Source organism: Juglans regia, chromosome 4, assembly GCF_001411555.2.
Source record: "Juglans regia cultivar Chandler chromosome 4, Walnut 2.0, whole genome shotgun sequence".
NCBI classification, from domain to species: Eukaryota; Viridiplantae; Streptophyta; class Magnoliopsida; order Fagales; family Juglandaceae; genus Juglans; species Juglans regia.
The window spans coordinates 19,970,995-19,993,082 of NC_049904.1; the positions used below are offsets into that span (position 1 = coordinate 19,970,995).

General features: G+C 33.2%; 1 protein-coding gene across 1 annotated transcript; it reads right to left on the bottom strand.

The window, feature by feature from the left end:
* Nucleotides 1–1,590: 1,590 nt before the first annotated feature.
* Nucleotides 1,591–13,851, bottom strand: LOC109015190 (probable LRR receptor-like serine/threonine-protein kinase At3g47570). The gene is made up of 7 exons (XM_035689213.1): nucleotides 13,834–13,851; nucleotides 13,160–13,775; nucleotides 7,013–7,072; nucleotides 4,802–5,443; nucleotides 4,631–4,702; nucleotides 2,161–4,158; nucleotides 1,591–1,943 (listed from the first exon to the last, which is right to left on the bottom strand). Exons 1-7 carry the CDS (start codon nucleotides 13,849–13,851, stop codon nucleotides 1,591–1,593), a joined length of 3,759 nt encoding a protein of 1,252 aa, XP_035545106.1.
* Nucleotides 13,852–22,088: the final 8,237 nt, after the last annotated feature.

Consider the following 22,088-nt stretch of genomic DNA (forward strand, 5'->3'; position numbering starts at 1 on the left):
AGACTCGATAACAGAAAAAATGATCCAAACTTATTTACCAAAGACTGTATAAATGTGTAAGAGTGGCATTGGGAAAAATCCCTCACTATTATAAGACTATGCTAAGAGTTAGTTTGGGAACACATGTATTCTCAAATATTTTCATATATTTCCTCTCAAATATCACTCAAACGTAAAATATTTTTCAATTTCAAATTTTTATTTCTTTCATCTAATCATTATATAACTATTACAATTTTCACAAACTTTCAAACAAAATACAAAAATAAATACTACTTTTTCAAATTTCAAAATGATAATGATATTAATGACAATATTAATTATAATATATATATATATCACTACAAGAAAAACGAGTATTTGTGACAGATTATTTATGACGAGAATAACAAATTGTGATGAAAAAATACTTATTTTAGTAGAAAATAGTCATTTTTGTAGAAAATACCTGATCACAGATAATCAATTTTCTTATAGTAATTCAAACAATATTTTGATTTTATAATATTTTTGTGCAATTTTTCTCTCATTTCTCGAAACTTAACTAAACATCATAACTAAAATCATTTTATTACTATTTATAAGTAATTTATTACCATTTGTAGATATTTTGAAATATTCTAAGTGTCCAAACTAGGCCTAAGTGTCGACTTTATTTATGTTTTAGATGAGTATGACTTTTTTATCCAGTTTGATCCAAAATATCGCATCTATTGCCCATGCTTCAACTATTGCTTGGAACATTTACATTATTGTAATAGAAAGGTTCATTTTCCGGTTGGCTTGTTGTTTGCAACAAACTAGCAAGAAACTTGATGAAGCTTATTAATAAGAGGTCGGCATTCAGGTTGATGATAGTGAAGCCGAAATTTTGTTTAAAGTAGATTGTGCGCTAATGTATCTCCATCACTTAGGTATGAATTTATGTTCAAACTAGCTTTATGGAAGGATAAATGACTGATTCGGACCTAACCACAATGCCAAACATCAATAGTGTGAAGATCTGAGGCTTAAGGCCAAGCGAGACCTCCACTGATAGAGAAAAATTTAGAATTTTTGGGTCGTCCTATTTTTAAGACTTCGTTCCCTAGTGTAATTGGAGGGCCTATATATAGCCCCCCTCCCTTTAGATGAATGGTACAAATAGATTCTCTCTCACATATGTGTATCTCTTTAATCTCGACATTTAAGCAGTGAAATATGTGAGTATTGTTCTAGTTTTATCACGACCATCGACGATGACGATCTCAGATGAACAACTACGATGGAGAAGTTTGTGGAACAACCTCACTAGATGTGCGATTTGGTGATGAGGTAATATCGCTTCTATCGTGTATTCTGACCAAGTTTTTCTAGCACCTAGATATACAAGAGATAGATGACACGATACATTCATAACATTAATTGACATAAAAGTTGTAGTTTGGGGATAAAATGACAACTTAGATGGTTCCACGATAATATTGCAAAAGAACTAATAGTTTAAGGTGTAAATTGTAATTTTTTCTAAAAATAATGAAGCATAACACCTAAATCCCAAACATAAGAGGCACAAACATGAGGGAGTTGTAAGTAAACCTGACACTCAACTTAGCCTCTTCTACTATCTAGTACAAACTTTAATTTGACCTTATTGAGTTTCGCTGAAATATTTTTTATGTCAATTCTTTGTGTAGGTGACTCTGCACAACAATCCAAAGCCAATCTCATAACTGAAGATATGCAGTCCTCCATGGCAGCACGTTCTTTTTCATTTCTCAACAAATTGGCATCAACAATATCGAGTATTGAAGTGAGTAGTGATTCATCCACCCAACGCTTCAAGGTCAATTCTCCAATAAACATGCTATCTGTAGGCTTCTTTCTTGTGAATGTTTCCATTAGTAAAATGCCATAACTATACACATCGCCTCTTGTGGAAACAACTCCTTCTAATCCATACTCTGTGGATAACATTCTAACTCATCAGATATACTTTCTCATTTTATAATAGTGAACAAACAAATCTGAAAAAAACTAGTACTTGTAGATCAAGACTCAATATATATATATATATATGTTATTCTGGACTCAAAAGATATTTAATTGCATGTGAATGAGTCGAAGGATGAACATGAAGGATGAACATGCAATTTGAATTGGAAAAGTTTGAAAATTTACCTGGTGCCATGTACCCAAAAGTAGCAAGAGTCATGGTATGCATCATAGAGTCCCGATCATCTAAGAGTTTGGCCATGCCAAAATCGGCAACATGTGCAACCATTTCTTCATCTAATAAGACATTGCTAGGCTTCAGATCACAATGAATAATTGTTGTTGAATAACCATGATGAAGGTATTCTAATGCTGATGCGATATCAATCATGATATTTAGCCTTTGTAAGATATTCAGATAGTGATCTTGAGAGTGCAACCATTTCTCTAAGTTTCCATTATGCATGTATTCCAATACAAGGGCTTTGAAGTCAATATTGCTGCAAATGGTGATGATTTTGACAAGATTTCGATGACGAATATTTCTTAGCACTTCACACTCTGCATCAAAACTTTTGAATGCCCCTTTCACTTGCAAGTTCATAATTTTGATTGCAATATTCATCCCATCTGAAAGTGTTCCTTGGTATACTGACCCAAAACTTCCTTCACCAAGTAAATTATTAGAGTTGAATCCATTCGTTGCTTGTACAAGTTGTTGATGAGAAATTCTTCTCCATGTAACTAAAGGGTACAAGTCTGCTCGAGCAGGAGATTTTGGATTCCACTTTTTCCATTTTCTCCAAGCAAATGCAAGGGTCACTACAAGCATTATAAACCCAATTGTTGGCAATACATACCTTAGCATATGTGACCATTTTGTCTTCTTTCTTCGAGGATCACCTTCTTTACATGGGGGAACTTTCAATCGAGTTGCACCACAAAGTGCATTGTTTGACATAAATGATGTAGCTGAGAAGTTTTGAAATGGTCCACTTGTGGGAATTTCTCCTTGTAGTTTATTGAATGAGAGATTTAGATATTTGAGGTAATGGAGTCGTTCTAAGGACTTGGGAATCTCTCCAGATAAATTGTTATCGGAAAGATCCAAAAACTCCAAGCTTACCAATTCACCAAAAGATTCAGGAATTGAGCCTTGTAATCGATTTATTGCCAATGAGAGATTAGTCAAATCTTTGAGACCACCAATTGTTTTAGGAATTTCACCTGATAGTTGATTTCTTGACAAATTCAATCTCCTCAAGACCTTCATTTTCTCAATCTCAGATGAAAGAGAGCCACTTAAAGAATTGGATGAGAAGTCAACCTCCAAGAGATCTGTAAGCCTCCACAAGCTCAATGGAATCATAGAAGTTAATTGATTGAAGCCTAAGTAGAGAGCTCTTAGCGAAGTCATATTATCTATGCATCTAGGAATGTGTCCCGATAGATCATTACCAACTAAAAATAATTCAAACAATCTCCTTAGATAACATAGTTCTGTTGGTATGGTTCCCTTTAGTCTATTACCATCAAGGCCCAAACTTTGAAGCATGCGCAAACTTCCTATTGTGGTTGGAACAAGTCCTCTCAATTCATTGCTGGATAAGGTCAACGTAGTCAAACCACTTAAATTCCCGATCTCTATTGGAATGCTACCCTTAAGTTTGCAATCATATAGGTAAAGTGTTTGAAGAGAAAGAGAGAGGTTTCCAATGGACTTGGGAAGGAAGCCATTCAAGTGATTTTTGCTCAAAGCTAAATAAACGAGATTTATACAATTGGAAAAATAGGAGAAAATACTCAATTCTAGAGATTCAACTGTCAAATCATTGAATCCTAGGTCAAGCACCTGGAGGGATCTTAAATTTCCAAGCAATTTTGGAATTATGCCTGAGAATGAGTTCCAAGATAAGTCTACGAGAGCAAGCTGTGAAGTATTAGAGATAGAGTTGGGAATTGTTCCGCTCAATTTATTTACCCCAAGAAAAAGTCGTTGAAGATTTGGAAGGAAGAGACCCATATTTGATGGAAGATGGCCTGATAGGTTATTTGCCCCCATTCCAAGCCATCTTAATGTTGAGATATTGAAGATGCCAAATGGAATTGTGCCAAAAAAACCATTGGCTCCAATTTCAAAAACCTCTAGATTTTGCAGATTACCAATTTGATATGGTATTAAACCTGTTACAATATGAATAGTCATTGGTATTTTCTATTCAAGATGATAAAGAAGATATAATGAACCTAGAATACTCATTAGTAGTAAGAAAATTAATAACCATGACCTCAAATATTAGGGTTGGCACATTTCGAGTTGAATTCAGGCTCCTTTCCCAGTTCAAATTATACCATGCATGGAGGTGTCACAAATTGTTAGGAATGTTTCTGGGTCCTCTTGTGATTGTGTTACTAGACTTGTTGAAATCTTCTAGTTTCAATATATTTTAAAAGAAGTATTTTGTACTTCAATTTGAAATTAATTGTTCAATCAGAGATGATCATAGAACATGTATACTAAATCAATAATGGTATCGATGTAATTGACTCATATAAGACTATATAAGCATACCTTCAAAGTACGATCAAAAAACATGTCAACTAAATGATCAATAGCCTTATCTATGTGAATTGTTTCAAATAAGACAAAGAATACCTTCAAATTTGTTGTCATCAAGGTATAGCTCTGTAAGCATAGTTAAATTCCCTATTTCTGGGGGTAGTTTTCCTGTAAATTTATTAGTCAATAAATATAGAATTTGGGAATGTTTGTATTTGAACAAAAAGGATAATTATATTTTGGAGGTTGATAGTCGAGTAAACATACCTTTGAATTTGTTTTCACCAAGGTTTAGGTTTGTAAGCATGGTTAAATTCCCTATTTTCGGGAGTTCACCTGACAATTGATTACTAGAAATAGAAAGATACTGAAGATTGGGAAGATAATCAAACATATGTGTAGATAGTCCACCATATAGCATATTCTTGCCAAGTTCAATGTTTTGTAGTGAAGATATGTTGAAGAAAATGGAGGACATCGGTCCTGAAAGCTTGTTCGCTCCAAGATAAATTTTTTGCAAGGAAGATATCTTGAAGATAGAGGAAGGTATGGTGCCTGAAAGCTGATTGTATCCAAGACTAATAACTTGCAATGAAGATATGTTAGATAGAGATGGTGGAATAGTACCTATGAAATTGTTACCATATAGGTACAAAGATTGAAGATTTTTTAGCAACCCAATCCAAGATGGAATTTCTCCGCTCAATTCATTGAATCCAAAGTTAAAGATTTTCAACCGAGTAAGATGAGACAACTCATTTGGAAATGAGCCATGAAAACTGTTGTTTCTTATGCTTAGGCTAACAAGGAACGAAAGGTTCCCGATGTGCGGAGGAATGGTACCAACAAGGCCCATGTAGGAAAGGTTTAAAGCTTTGACTCGGAGATGTTTAGAACCACAGATGACACCTGCCCAATTGCAAACGGAAGTATTAGTAGAGGACCAATTTTTTGTCAAATGATTTTGGGGATCAAAAGAAATATGAGCTTTCAAGGCAAGAAGAGCAGATTGATCCGTGGTAATGTTAGGAGTTAACGCTGCCAAGGCAATGCTGAACCCGCACACAAAATAAAGCATCAGGAAACTTGTTGGGGAAGCCATGTGAAGTGTATGTTGGTTTAGGCACTCAAATTGAGGATTAACAAGTGATACTGATGTTTAAAAGAGATTGCAGCCAAAGAGGGAGGGAGGGAGAGGGTGGTTTGCGCGTTGTTGCCATCATTGACTTGTGCGGTAAAATTAACCATGATGCATGTGTTGAAGTCAAGGCATGCATCATGCTTAATGCATCATGAACATTAAAAAAATAAAATAATGTTCATTATTCTTTTATCAATATCCATGATGTAGCATCAAACATTATGAATGATTTGATATAAGGCTTCCGCAATATCAAAGTGATCACCCACTTAAGATTATAAATTATGCAAATATCAACGACAATCATTCACATTTTAGAAAATTGTTGTATGCTTGACACCACTTTTCAAAGGGTCTAATATCAACATTAAGGATGCAATTACTGCTGTTTTGACCAAAACATTACAAATTGCTCCTCACGTTTCTAAATAGTTTGGGAAAAAAAAAAAACATTGCTTCGACGGGGAAACGGATCGATCTCCAACTCGGAGACATTACATGATCAATTTCTTTCAACTTTGACCTGCTTTAATATATATAATAAATTATTAAAATTATTAATTAACACCTCAATTAATTATCAAATCTTTAAAATTTGGTAAAAATTACGTCATATGTGTCAGTTTTATGGATTTTAACGATCAGATTTGAACTGAGTGCAAATTTCTAAACTTTAGTAGTTATGCTAGTTTAGAGTGCTGAATATTAAAAAAAAAAAAAACAAACAACCATCAAATTAGCTATTAAATGCAATTTTGTTGAGGAATCAAAGCAACAAAAAAAAAAAAACACTTGTAATTAATATATAAATATATATATACACACACACACACACATATCTAAGGGACAACACAAATATCATAGTTTCTTGTTCAACAAGATTAAGAAAATCAAGAAAAATTGAATTTAATATAAGAATCAAGCATCATAATTTATAATCTTGTCCGATCCTTTTGTGCCCACATTATTATTCCTAATTGTAACTAAGGTCATTGGTTGTGTCACCAATATTGCTACTTCATTTAAGAGAAATCTGGAAAACTTTTTTCCAAACTCCAATCCGCAGGATAACATAAATGAAATTCTATTTTTCTTCTCTGTTTTTCGTTCCTCTGTACTCTGTGCCCTGTTCTTTATTTCTCTTTCAGTTTTTGAGATAAGTTTCATTGGATGCTCAAGTTTTATCATGGTATTAGAGCAATTCATCAAGATGTCAAATTTCTTGTAAAATTCACTAACGCTTCTCTTCTCTTACTTTGCTGTTCTGAATCTTTGTGATGATCCTACAAGGATTACCAAGATTCATGAAGAGTGTAAAATCCATTAAGGAGACTTACCCAAGCTGCAAAAACCAGGATTGCCAAGATTCCCAACTTCAACCCCAATTTGCTTCTCTCCTGCAATGTTGGGAGCATGTCTACACACAATGATAGATATGTTACAATCCGATCAACAGAAAATGAGAAGAATTCCTGTTATTGCTCTAATATTTGTAGACTTCTATTTGTGTGTATTTTAACAAGGTAATGGATTAAACAAGTCTCATGAGAGGAATCGCATGACTTCTATATTATTTGGGCGGCCTCAAAGACCCAAGATTTGTAAGTAAGGTTGTAAATGGACTAAGTTGTTCATGCTCAACTCATCAACTTGACTTGATTTTTGTTCTTTTAAGAAAAACATAAGTTTTGAATATTATAAATTAATTACTGTACTGATATGTATTTATTTATAAAAACTATATTATTGATATTAATTCAAAGTTGTTTTGCCAAAGTTTGTAGATAGAGTTAAGAGATTACCCTCCTCCACGATCATGTAGAAACTTCAATTTGATCTTGCTAAGTCTAGCTAAAACATTTTTAATATCAATCCTCTATTAAGGTAAATATGCACAATAATGCAAAGCCAAGTCCATAGTTTTTAATATGCCATCAAAAGAACATAAGCATGAGCGAGCGTTCACAACCCAAAAAGCATTATCAAATGTATAAACGGTCATTCCACAAATCTTTACAAATCCACTTATGTCACTTGACACTTATCTCACCACACTTTTCTAACCTACCATACTAACATGCCTGAATCTTGTATTATGACCATCAGATTAATCAGTAGATATGATAAAAAGATATTCCTTTATACAAATTAGTGATCTACTGGTAAATTCTGAGTTCCATTTACTGAACTAATATTTTGGCTGATGTTTTCAATCTCCTATCCTTCCTTTACTCTTTTTGGGTTGAATTCAGTGATTGAGTCATGCCAGGTGAAAATTTTAGATGTGATGTGGCTATTTTTAATGGCTAGTGTTTGATTATGGGTGATTCTAATGAGATTGATATATAAATTGTAATTTTATGGTGTTGATATTTTATATATCACTATGTGTAGTACTTGAGGAACTTTGTTGGAAGCAAAGGTGTTCAAATAGAAATTTAGGTACTAGTGTGTATTGATGGCTGAATGGAGATGGGTTAGTAGAAGTATCAAATCAAGTGAGATGTTTGAGTTTGTGCAAAAGAGCTATTCAGAGATGGGTATCACACTCACATTGGAAAACTTAAAATGGTGCATTTTAAATGACTTGCTTGATAACAAAAGCTTTATGAGAGTAATTTTCAATTTTAATTGGTATGTTTTCTTTAAGTTAATTAGTTTTGCGTAGAGTAAAGATGATTTATAATGAGCTGTTCCATTTTATATTTAAGATTAAATAAGTAGAGCTGATTGTAACTATTTTTGCAAGTCGTGCAGGTATGTGATTAGTTAATACCAATAACTGAAACTTCAAATCCTATTTTGAGCATGGATTATCCTTGGTATATATACTTGATTATTACTCTAGACTAAAATGTACCGAAGGAAAGTAGAATTAGCATATTTACGACTAAATTGAAATGGGAAAAAAATAAAAATAATAAAAAAAGCATTCCTTTATTCCTTGAAGTTCAATAACTTGGAAGCTTACAAGTTGTCCACTTATGTTAGTCTTGGACTTGGGATGAGCTAACGTTTGTAATTGGCTTGTTTTTAATCGTGAAACATGGTCCTTATCTTCAAAAGTGATGGTTATATAAAAAATTCTAATAAATAATCACTTCTTTTTTTAACAAATTTTAATCTATTTATTAAGATAGAAGTGCTACATATACAAAGAGTACATAAAAATAAATTCACAAACTGATATAATTTTATGTGATCCGTTAGATTTACTTTATAATAAAAATAACTTTATAGCTACCGTTTTGACTAAAATAAAGAAAGAAAATAATGGGATTAGCTCTTTTTGCCAAAATTTTGAATACCGTACATGACGCCGTACCGGTCAAGGCACTAGAACGAAATATTATGGTACCGGTATCGTTTCGTGTACCATTTCAAAATAGTTGATATATGAATAAATTATATATAAATATATATATTATAAATAGCCTAGTCTGAATTGGAGGTCAAAAAATGAGCTTGTAGTTTGAAAAAATTAAAAAAAAAAAGAATAAAAAATTAAAAGCCCGAAATATTGGCCAATACGGGCCGAAATACAAGCCGGTACGAGTCGAAATATCGACTAGTGCGAAATATATGTAATACCTGTACCAGACCAGTAGCCAGTACAACATATACTGGCCATACTGGCTAGTACAGTACAGTATTTAAAACAATGCTTTTTGCCCCCATCTTTTTTGTTTAGAACTTCTCTAGTTATATTTTTTTGGGTAGGGGGTGGAGATAGCCATAGGTAAAACCAGGTAGCAAGCTCCTAGGCAAGGGAAAGCTAGCTAAAGTAAAACAATAAGGAGAAAACTAAGAATACAAAAGGGAAAGTAAGGCTTGATTGAGTAAGGTAGGGTTCTTTTGAAAGGGGCACGACACAACCATCTATCACTCTCGATTATGGCTTCCTCCAATGCTAAAGACCATTGGAAAGACACTAGGAACCAGAGCATGTCTGGCCGGACATAAACCTAGCTTTTCCGGAGAATAAGATTTTTTATAATCTATCCATTCTGACACTATTTATAATTTAAAAGCAATTGAGCATGGAGTTTATACAGGAGTTTTATAAAAGTTGAGTTTCATTTGACCATGTAATGCTCGTTTGTATAGGACTTAGCTTTTATAATTTGAACAAAGATACAGTATATTTGGTCCCGTTTGAATTGAGAGATAAGATGAGTTGAGATACTTTATGAGTTAAAATTTATAAATAGTAATAACTCATCTCTCAATTCAAATCAGCATAAACTCTACTATATCTAATCAAAAATCTGTAAAAAATCTTGGACGTACTATATTATGAACATCTTCAAACAAGGTTTATTGGCATTGATTTGATGATGTCTATGAGAGGTGTTTGGTGAGAATGAGTTACTATGGCCAAACATACCGATAAGACAACAGTAATTAGGGATACAATTCTCAATCAACAATCCCCATTTCAAGGGTACTTAGGGTAGATACAAGATCGTACTAATCTGACCATTCATAGGATGCAATCGTGAAAGATTCAGTCATATGTTTAAGTTGGTCAAAGTTATTTTAATGAATCACTTTTGCTTTTGCCTTAATTGGCATAGAATGCATACATATCATATGATTGCCGTTTATCACCTATGTCGTGTGTTAGCGTAGCCACGTGAAAGATTCACGTGAATGGTGATAGAATTTTTCTATTATTTATTTTTTAAAAAATTTAATTACTCACAATTTTCCTTTTAATAACTTTGTATTATATAAAGGCCAAATCGCATACCTTGCGCCTTGAATAATGGGCCAAAAATCAAATAAATATAAAGGTTGACACTCATGTGATGCATCTGCAAATTTGATGGCTAATCGTACACAGGTGTTGTCTCCATTTTGTGACACGTGTGTAGACTATGCACATAAATGAATCAATTTTGTAATTTCAATAATGCTAAATATAATTATTCTTCGGTTTCATTATCCTTTTTATTTGGTTTAAAAGTAGGTGAGGATGGATTGGGCCAAATAATGACCACAACCCAATGCAAGATTCCTGAGCTCATATGGGTGTAATAAAGCCCAACCAAAGAAAGCACCTTCTATTCTTCTAGAAGGAAAAAGACCACAAAAGTTGGAAAGTGGTATGGTTGTGTTTGGGAAGTGAGGATTTTTAAAGTATTCTATAAAAAATAGTGAAAAAATAATGAAAAAATAATAATAGAATATTGAATAGAAGTAAAAGTACGTAAAAAATAATATTAAAATAGTGAATAGTAATAAAGTATTCTCAGAATACTTGAGAATACCTTGACACCCAAACTAAATTCCCAGAAATGCTAAACTACTGAGACTGCAACATAAAAGAGACACAACTACAAGATAGAAGGTATAATACTAGGAGTGTTAGATCTATAAAGAAATTCATTTATCTATTTTATAACGTGATACATCATATCTATTTTATAATATAACATATTATATAAACTATTTCATTTTATAAATTTTTATATTTTTTATAAGTTTTTTTAATAAATCAAGAATTTTTTATAATAAGAAAACTCGGTAACAAAAAAAATGATCCAAACTAGTTTACCAAAAACTATATAAATGTGTAAGAGTGGCATTGGGAAAAATCCCTCACTATTATAAGACTATAGAGCTAGTTTGGGAACACATGTACTCTCAAATATTTTCTTATATTTCCTCTCAAACATCACTCAAATAAAAAACACTTTTCAATTTCAAATTTTTAATTTTTTCATCTAATCATTGCCTAATCATTAAAATTTTCACAAACTTCTAAACAAAATACAAAAAAGAAATATTACTTTTTCAAATTTCAAAACAACAATAATATTAAAAGACTATATTCTAATAATATTTTTGTTCAACTTTTTTCTCTCTTTTCACAAAACTCAATAAAATATCTTAACACAAACTATTTTGTTACTATTCATAAACATTTTTACTACTATTTACAAATATTTTGAAATACTCTAAGTATCCAAATTAGGCCTAAGTATTAACTTTATTTATGTTTTAGATGAGTACGACTTTTTATCCAGTTTGATCCAAAATATCGCATCTATTGCCCATGCTTCAACTATTGCTAGGAACATAATTTACATTATTGTAATAGAAAGGTTCATTTGTCGGTTAGCTTGTCGTTTGAACAAACTAGCTAGCTAGAAACTTGGTGAAGCTTATTAATGAGAGGTTGGCCATGTTTATAGTAGCTTTATTGTGCACAAATGTATCTCCATCACTTAGGCCGACCATGTATGTATGAGGTTAATTTGTGCTTAAACTAGCTTTATGGAAGGATAAATGATTGTTCTGGACCTAAACCCAGTGCCAAACATCAGTATAGTGAAGATATGAGGCTTAAGGCCATGCAAGACCTCCATTGATAGAGGAAAAATTAGAATTTTTGGGTTTGTCCCACTGTTAAGACTTGGTTGCCTAGTGTAAATGGAGGGGCTGTATATACCCCTCTCTTCCTTTAGATGATTGGTACAAATAGAATCTCTCTCTCAAATACGAATATCTCTCTAATCTCGAAATTTTAGCAGTGAAATATGTGAGTGTTGTTCTGGTTTTACCACATGACACATTTCACCTTTGACGATGACTATTTCAGGCAAACAACTACGATGGAGAAGTTTGTGGAACAACCTCACTATATCTATGATTTGCCGACGAGGTAATATCACTTGCTCTGTGTATTCTAATCTAATTTTTATCGCACTTAGATATATGAGAAATAGATGACACGATACATTCATAGCATTAATTGACAGAAAAAGTTGTAGTTTGGGGACAAAATGACAACTTCCACCATAATATTGCAAAAAAACTAATAGTTTAAGGTGTAAATTGTAATTTTTTCTAAAAATAATGAAGCATAACGCCTAAATCCCAAACAAGGCACAAACATGAGGGAGTTGTAAGCAAACTTGACACTCAACTTAGCTTCTCCTACTACCTAGTACAAACTTCAATTTGACCTTTTTGAGTGTTGCTGAAACATTTTTTTATGTCAATTCTTTGTGTAGGTGACTTTGCACAACAATCTAAAGACAATCTGATAACTGAAGATATGCAGTCCTCCATGGCAACATGTTCTTTTTCATTTCTCAACAAATTGGCATCAACAATATCGAGTATTGAAGCGAGCAGTGATTCATCTACCTAGTGTTTTAAGGTCATTTCTCCATTAGACATACCATACGTAGGCTTCTTTCTTGTGAAAGTTTCCATTAGTAGAATGCCATAACTATGCACATCACCTCTTGACAACTCCTTCTAATCCATATTTTGTGGATAACATTCTATTTCATCATATATACTATCTTATTTTATAATAATGAATAAACAAATCAGAAAAAAACTAGTACTTGTAGATCAAGACTCAATATATATATATATATTGCTCTGGACTCAAAAGATACTTAATTGCATGTGAATGAGTAGAAGGATGAACATGCAATTTGAAATGGAAAAGTTTGAAAATTTACCTGGTGCCATGTACCCTAAAGCAGCAAGAGTCATGGTCTGCATCTTAGAGTCCCTATCATCTAAGAGTTTGGCCATGCCAAAATCGGCAACATGTGCAACCATTTCTTCATCTAATAAGACATTGCTAGGTTTTAGATCACAATAAATAATTGTTGTTGAATGACCATGATGAAGGTATTCTAATGTTGATGCGATATCAATCATGATATTGAGCCTTTGTAAGATATTCAGATAGTGATCTTGAGAGTGCAACCATTTCTTTAAGTTTCCATTAGGCATGTATTCCAATACAAGGGCTTTGAAGTCAATATTGCTACAAATGGTGATGATTTTGACAAGATTTCGATGACAAATATTTCGTAGCACCTCACACTTTGCATCAAAACTTTTGAATGGCCCTTTCACTTGCAAGTTCACAATTTTGATTGCAATATTCATCCCATCTGAAAGTGTTCCTTGGTATACTGACCCAAAACATCCTTCCCCAAGTAAATTATTAGAGTTGAATCCATTCGTTGCTTGTACAAGTTGCTGGTGAGAAATTCTTCTCCATGTAACTAGAGGGTACACGTCTGCTTGAGCAGGAGATTTTGAGTTCCTCTTTTTCCCTCTTTTCTAAGCAAATGCAAGGGTCACTACAAGCATTATAACCCCAATTGCTGGCAATACATACCTTAGCATATGTGGCCATGTTGTCTTCCTTTTGTGAGGGTCACCTTCTTCACATGAGGGAACTTTCAATCGAGCTACACCACAAAGTATGTTGTTTGACATAAATGATGCAGTTGAGAAGTTTAGAAATGGTCCACTTGTGGGAATTTCTCCTTGTAGTTTATTGAATGAGATATTTAGATATTTGAGGTAATGGAGTCCTTCTAAGGACTTGGAAATCTCTCCAGATAAATTGTTATCGGAAAGATCTAAGAACTTCAAGCTTACTAGTTCACCAAAAGATACAGGAATTGAGCCTTGTAGTCAATTTATTGCCAAGGAGAGATTAGTCAAATCTTTGAGACCACCAATTCTTTTGGGGATATCACCTGATAGTTAATTTCTTGACAAATTCAATATCCTCAAGACCTTCATTTTCTCAATCTTTGATAGGTTATTTGCCTCCATTCCAATCCATCTTTTTATTGAGATATTGAAGATCCCAAATGGAATTGTGCCGAAAAAACCATTGACTCCAATTTCGAAAACCACTAAATTTTGCAGATTACCAATCTTCTCTTCAAGATGATAAAGAAGATATAATGAACCTAGAATACTCATTAGCAGTAAGAAAATTAATAACCATGACCTCAAATCATGGGGCTGGCACATTTCAGGTTGAAATCTGGCTTCTCTCCCAGTTCAAATTACATCATGGAGGTGTCACAAATAGTTATGAATGTTTCTGGGTTCTCTTGCTATTTTGTTACTAGACTTGTTGAAATATTCTAGTATCAATATATTTTGAACAAAGTATTTTGTACTTCAAATTGAAATTAATTCTTCAATCAGAGATGATCATAGAACATGTATACTAAATCAATAATGGTATCGATGTAATTGACTCATATAAGACTATATAAGCATACCTTCAAAGTACGATCAGAAAACATGTCTACTAATGATCAATAGCCTTATCTATCTAAGACTAAGAATATATACCTTCAAAGTTGTTGTAGGTAAGGTATAACTCCGTAAGCATGGTTAAGTTTCCTATTTCTAAGGGTAGTCTTCCTGAAAATTTATTAGTCAATAAATATAGAATTTGCTACTATTTGTATTTGAACAAAAAGGATAACTATATATTGGAGGTTGATAGCTGACTAAACATACCTTCAAAGTTGTTGTCATGAAGGTATAGCTTTGTAAGCATAGTTAAATTCCATATTTTCGGGAGTTCACCTGACAATTGATTACAAGAAATAGAAAGATACTATACATTGGGAAGATGATCAAACATATGGGTAGATAGGCCACCATATAGCATATTGTAGCCAAGTGCAATGACTTATAGTGAAGTTATGTCGAAGAAAATGGAGGACATCAGTCCTGAAAGCTTGTTCATTACAAGATTAATTTCTTGAAAGGAATATATCTTGAAGATAGAGGAAGGTATGGTGCCTGAAAGCTGATTGTCTCCAAGAGTAATAACTTGCAATGAAGATATGTTTGACAGAGATGGTGGAATAGTACCTATGAAGTTGTTATCGTCAAGATACAATCTTCTAATTTTAGTTAGCGATCCCATCTGTGATGCTATTGCTCCATTGAATTCATTGTATCGAAAGTCAAAGAATTTCAACCAAGTAAGATGAGACAACTCAATTGGGATTGAGCCATGAAAACTATTGTTTTGGATGCTTAGCCTCACAAGAAATGAAAGGTTTCCGATATGCAGAGGAATGGTACCTACAAGGCCCATGAAAGAAAGGTTTAATACCATGACTCGATTATTCCTAGAACCACATATGACACCTACCCAATTGCAAACGGAAGTAGTATTAGTACTGGACCATCTTTTGTCAAATGATTTTGGGGATCAAAAGAAATATGAGCTTTCAAGACAAGAAGAGCAGATTGATCTGTGGTAATGTTGGGAGCTAGGGGTGAAAATCGACCCCTTCGGTGCGATTTTTGGACAAAACCAACGCCGACCGACCCTTAAGTTTTGGGGGAGAAAACCGGCCGAAACCGGTCGATGGGGAGGATAAATGCCAACGCCGGCTGATGCTTCATTTCTGTGCCAGTTCACGGCCGGTTCTCAGACCAAGCTTCGTCTGAGATAGTAGAGAGAGAGAGAGAGGATGAGAACTGAGACACGAGGAGGAAGACATGATGAAGAAGACGGATTGATATTGAAACGACACTGTTCTACTTATTTGTTTTAATACGTTATAAATAAAACGACGTCATTTGGTTTATTACCAAACGACGCTATTTGGTTTCTATAGGAATAAACGACGCCGTTCTACTTAAACTTAAGTAGAACAGCGTTATTTTGAGCACAGAGTATGTAAAAAAAATTAATTTCTTTAGTCGGCCAGTTCAGCGGTTCGAACCGACGCTGAACCGGCCAATATCAGTTTTCTCAATTTTGTATTGCTCTCCAACCGATTCTTCACCGGGTTTGGTCGGTTCTGAGCTCGGCCAGCCGGTTTGAGTTGGTCCCGATCGATTCTTCGGTTTGTTGTACATGCCTATTAATGGGAGCTGCTGCAAAGGCAATGATAAACCCGCACACAAAATAAAGTATCAAGAAACTTGTTGGGGCAGCCATGTGAAGTGTATGTCGGTTTAGGCACTCAAATTGAGGATTAACAAGTAAGACTGATGTTCAAAAGAGAGAGGGAGGGAGGGAGGGAGGGAGGGAGAGGGTGGTTTGCGCGTTGTTGCCATCATTGACTTGTGTAGTAAAATTAACGTGGAAAGACCGCCAATTCGTGCTGCATGCGTTGAAGTCAAGGCTAGCAAGCGACTACATTAAAAATAATAATTATAATAATGTTCATTATTCTTTCATCAATTAGGAAATTATTTCGTATAAGAATAAAATTATTGTCTAGGTTGATCAAGACTCATTCTCAGGTAAGGCTTTCGCAATATCAAAGTGATCACCCACATGATGATCAATACTTAAGATTATAAGATTGCTCTTTGAAGAAAAATTATGCAGATATCAACGTCAATCATTGTGCACATTTTAGAAAATTGTTGTAAGCTCGACACCACTTTTCAAAGGGTCTAATATCATAACATGAACGATGCAATTACTGCTGTTTTTGACCAAAACCCTACAGATTGCTCCCCAGGTTTATAAATAGTTTGAAAAAAAAAAAAAACACCTCAATTAATAATCAAAATCTTTAAAATTTGGTAAAAGTTACGTCATACGTGTTATTTTTATGGATTTTAACGAACAAATTTGAACTCAGAGTGAAAATTTCTAAACTTTAGTAGTTATGGATTTCATTATCAGTTTTAGCCTCGTCTGTTTTTACAGATGAGATGATATGAGATTAAAATTAAAAGTTAAATAAAATATTATTAGAATATATTTTTTTAATATTATTTTTCTTTTGAGATTTGAAAATCTTGAATTATTTATTTTATTTTGTATGAGAATTTGAAAAATTTATAAAATTTAGATGAGATGAGATGAGTTGAGAGAAGTTGTGAAAACAAACGAGAAATCAAATTAACATACTGACTATTAAAAAAAACTATCAAATTAGCTATTAAGTGCAATTTCGTTGAGGAATCAAAGCAACAAAAAAAATAAAATAAAAAAATAAAGAAAGAGAAAAAAGTAGAAAACTAGACATAATTTTGCATAATCTAATATGACAACATATATAGAAGAATATTGTCAACAAACAAAATCACTCAAAAAGAAAAAAAAATCATATAATGAAGAGAAATGTATATATTCCGTGCAACGTCAATTGTGATATTGATCATATCTTTGAAGGAAATCTGGAAAGCTTTTTTCCAAACTCCAATCAGGCTCTACAACCAAGTGTCTAAATTAATCAAGACTGCAGAAAGTTAATAATGTGATATTAGATGATTGGAGATTATTTATTCTATTTCACTTGTAAACCTATCATCTAATGCCATATTATGGGATGATTAGAGCAAAATGATAATTGAGATGAGTGGCTCTACAGCCACAGTACATGGGGATCCTAAACGATTGGGGGAGTCCGTGCATTTTTTTTTAGCTTTTTTTTCATGTACTTTTTTAATACTTTTAAATATTTAAAAAAAATTTACAACATCATTAAAAAATATTTCTTTAATCATTAAAAAAAAAAAACCACTGTCGGGATCCCCATGTGCGGCTTTAGCATTTCTGTTTATATATTTAAGATGTCATCATTCTTTTAAGTTAAAAAAAAGTCATAAAAGACTGATAGAAACAAAGGAAAAATATTTTGTATTTGAATGATATTTCATAAATAATGAAATTATGAAAAGTTTTGAGAAGTTTTAAGAAGTTTGGTGGTGTCCAAATATGGCATCAATTTTTTAAATTGTTTTACTTAATCGTTTATGAATTATTTTTTAAAGATTTATAATTTTTTTATTTTTAATAAAAAACATGTTTAATTTAAAAAATAGTTGAATATTTTAAAACATGTCAAAAAATTATAAAAAGGAATCCTACTCTGGTGGTCGTGTCCCGTCCTAAAATCATCTCATATATTCTCACTATTCAATCGGGGCCTAAAATTTTTTGTTGATTTATTATTGGTATAACTACATTTTCTAGCCCCTTAATTAGATAATAATAAGGTTGTTGATCACATGCCAATGGAAGTTGTGTCACAACCTGCTGGAATAATATACAAGGCATTAACTTTATCATATCCGTTTTGTCAAATTCATGGGGACTACTTCCCTTGATTTTTATAGACATATGGTCAATGCAAAAGCCATGCCCATTAATTAAAAGTTGTGGTCGATTTTGAGAGGAAAATCTACATTTTCTAACCCCTTCAATGGTGCACGGCAGCCTTAAAAAGTGGAGTTAACTCGGTCTAGTTAGTTGAAAACTGCATGCTTCCACATGTATGATGTTGACATTGCTATTGGGGAAAGAATCTATTGGCCGTCGGCTTCAATTTATCCAATTCGTATAGTAAACGCACTCAAAAAGGTCTATAATTACTAGAAAAATAGATTTTTGTGATCAATTTATTACAATCAAAAGATAATTCGCAATCAATTTTAGTTGTAAATAGTCATTTCACTAGAATTAACTGATCACAAATAAGCAGTTATCTTGTAGTTCATTAATTAATTAATTAATTTAAGATTACTGATATATATATATAAATAATTTATAAATTAACATGATTTTTATGTGATTTATTATATTTATTTTATAATAAAAATAATTTTATAATTGATAAATTACATGAAATTATTTCAATTTATAAAATTAATTCATCTACTATGGGTTATCCTTGTAAAAATCTGTATTAGTGATTTCTTACCTTTTTTTTTTTTTTAATAAAGCAAGAATCCTCAAATGATTTCTTATACTTTTAATTTCATTTCTTAAGAAGTCGTAGTCAGCTTCATATAATTCTATTGTCGCTTGTCTATTTTGATATACATGATATTTAGACATCATTAATGTATAATCTTGTCTCATCAATTGTTATTTTTTCTTAAGATCCTTTATGTTATTCATCAAGTTTTTTAATTCAAGCCTTAAATTATAATCTAGACATTTTAACTCATATATATCACGAAAACCAACACTATGAGCATAATGATAATCCATCATAAAATATGTCATTCAAATATAAACAACAATATAAAATAGCAAGATAACAATTAAAATAATAATATAACAATATAATTACTAATGTCTATGATACCAAAAGCATAAATCTCATGTAATAATAAATAGATACTAATAATATTATAATATTAATAAGAATAATAGGTGGTAAAACCAGTCATATGAATGATAGTATAAAGACATGAAGAAATGAAGATTTACAAAGTGAGGAGGACTGGAGTGAAGTGGTTTGGGCGAGAAAGGAAGAGGTTTCAGATGGGAAATTTTAAATGCTCTTCTTCCTTCGCGAACCCCTTTATATATATACTAGAACAGTACAACACAGTAATCCAAATAATACATGAACAATATCAGCCGACACTAAAAACAAGAACAAGATTAGCTGTCACTAAAAACAAACTAACATAGTACAAGACACGTGAATTAGTATGTACAAAGTCAGTGGTTATTTTCCTGAACAATAATCTGATATGAATAATAATTCTCTGAGGAGATAATATTTCTAACGACTTTCTTTTGTCACACTGACTAATCGAGATATTAGTAATCTTCTGGAATCACATAATCTGGGGATCATAATTTGCTAATTAAAGATCAAACAGATCTTGAGAATCCATATAGGGTGAGTAATCTTAAGAATGAGAGGCGGTTGAGTTACCCTTAAAAAGAGCGGCCTGTTGAGAATGAGAGGCCTAATGGACTGGTGATAATGCGAGTTGCTATAATGGAGGTAATCTGGTGAGATGCTGTGCTTCTTCTTCATCATTGCTTGTGTCATTGCTTTGGGTAATTTTTTCAAATCCTTCTTGTTGGTAATAGATGCTAATTGCACTTGAAATCTGCTCTGTTGGACTAGAACTTCTAGAGTCTTTGTAACTTTTGAAAATATTTTGAAAATATGATCATAATTGTATTTTTTCCACCATTTGATAGAAATTTGGCGAGCTAGAAACATAATGGTTTTGAGAGAGAGATGAGGTTTGATAACATATTCTCTCATAATCCAATTTAATTTTGTTTTGGGGAAGAAAATGAGTGGTGAACAATGGTTTATACTGGTGGACTGTCATCTTGTGAAGTAAAAATTTGAAAACTCTTCTGGAGGGGAAGAGGAAGGAGGAGAGGTTCTGGTCCGTAATTTTCACACCATAGTGAGAACCATTTTGGGAGTGTGTTGATTTCTTGTAATTTATCAAAATGAAAGAACCATGAATGTCTCAAATTTTTATTTTGTTTTAGGAACATTTTCGTCCATGCCTGCTGGTAATCATAATAATAATAATAATGTGGCGCCCCCGACCCCCATGTAAGGAAATACAGGAATCGAGACGCCGGGATGATAACAACACGGTCACACATCCCAACAAAAGTGCCAAGTATGTGTACATGCGACAGTGTACAATAACAACGCAGCGGATAATTAAGTCTACTGAGTACTAGAATTTGAATACAAGTAAACATCAGTAAAAGGGTTTAAAAAGTTATACAGTCATCCAAAATTAAAATTTAACACATGTCCCAAAATACAAATGAGTGATCTCAAATCACTCTTTGGGCGGAGCCGACTCCTCAGGCTCAGGCTCACCCTCATCTTCATCTGCATCAAAATCTGCGTTACCACAAAATGGTACTGCAGGTAAGTATAACCCAAATAATCCTCAGGAATAAAATATATTTAATGCAGCCAACATGTAAGCATATGAAGAAATATGCATTTTCCTCAAAACATCATTTTCCCCGAAAATGATTATTTTCCAACACACGCCAAAATCCCAATTGGCCCAAAAATAATCCGTAAAACATTTTCCCAGAAAATGGTTTACACAAAATCCAACACACGCTATTTTCCTAGAAAATAGTCCATTTTTAATGTATGCACCATGATCTCCCCTATGGGTCATCCGCACACCCTGGCTTCGTAGCGATGCCCACTTCCGCTCCCAACACGTACGTGGGAAAACATCCACTACACAACGAGCGATGCTCAGTTCCGTGCCCAGCGCGTATGTAGCCAAGCATCCTCTAGTCCCCGCCAGCAGAAGGACCACGGAGTCGGCACGAATCTCTCGTCCGATCCCATTGTCGCCCGGCGACAATCCAGGGGACGTCACTCAATATATTATGCTCCCGAGTGACTAGAGGAGCTCCACCGAGATAATACCCCATCTCGGATTGGGGTTCATGATACACACGCACCCAATAAATCATTTCACATGAAAACTCAGTTTTCAATAAACACATGAACATGATTGTAATACACGAAAATCCAGTTTCCTTTACAAACATGATCATGCATGAAATCATGAAATGCTCATGTACCAACTCTAATCCACAACCATCAGTAACCAACCCAATCAATCCAACCGAACGACTTCAATCACCAATCCATCCAACCCCCGTACTCCTCGGACTCAGTCTAGCAAAACCAATCAACAGTTCAAATACAGTGTAATGTGTTAGTGTAAAAATACATTAAATTCACAAGAATTCTTTGGAAAATACTTACAGTGCTATATAGCAATTTTCGAAGGATCACGAAGCTGCAAGAGGCGGCAACACAGCAACAGAACAGTGTCAAATACGCTGTGGCTGTGGGTCTCAAAGACCCACTTTTCAACGGAGAC

What these genes read in the sequence shown, in the direction of transcription:
- LOC109015190 (XM_035689213.1), bottom strand. An exon ending in TGATGACAACAAATTTGAAG is followed by an intron (nt 4,159 to 4,630) that starts GTATTCTTTGTC and finishes ATATTGTAACAG; the next exon opens with GTTTAATACCATATCAAATT. An exon ending in TTTTGGGTACATGGCACCAG is followed by an intron (nt 1,944 to 2,160) that starts GTAAATTTTCAA and finishes TGTTATCCACAG; the next exon opens with AGTATGGATTAGAAGGAGTT.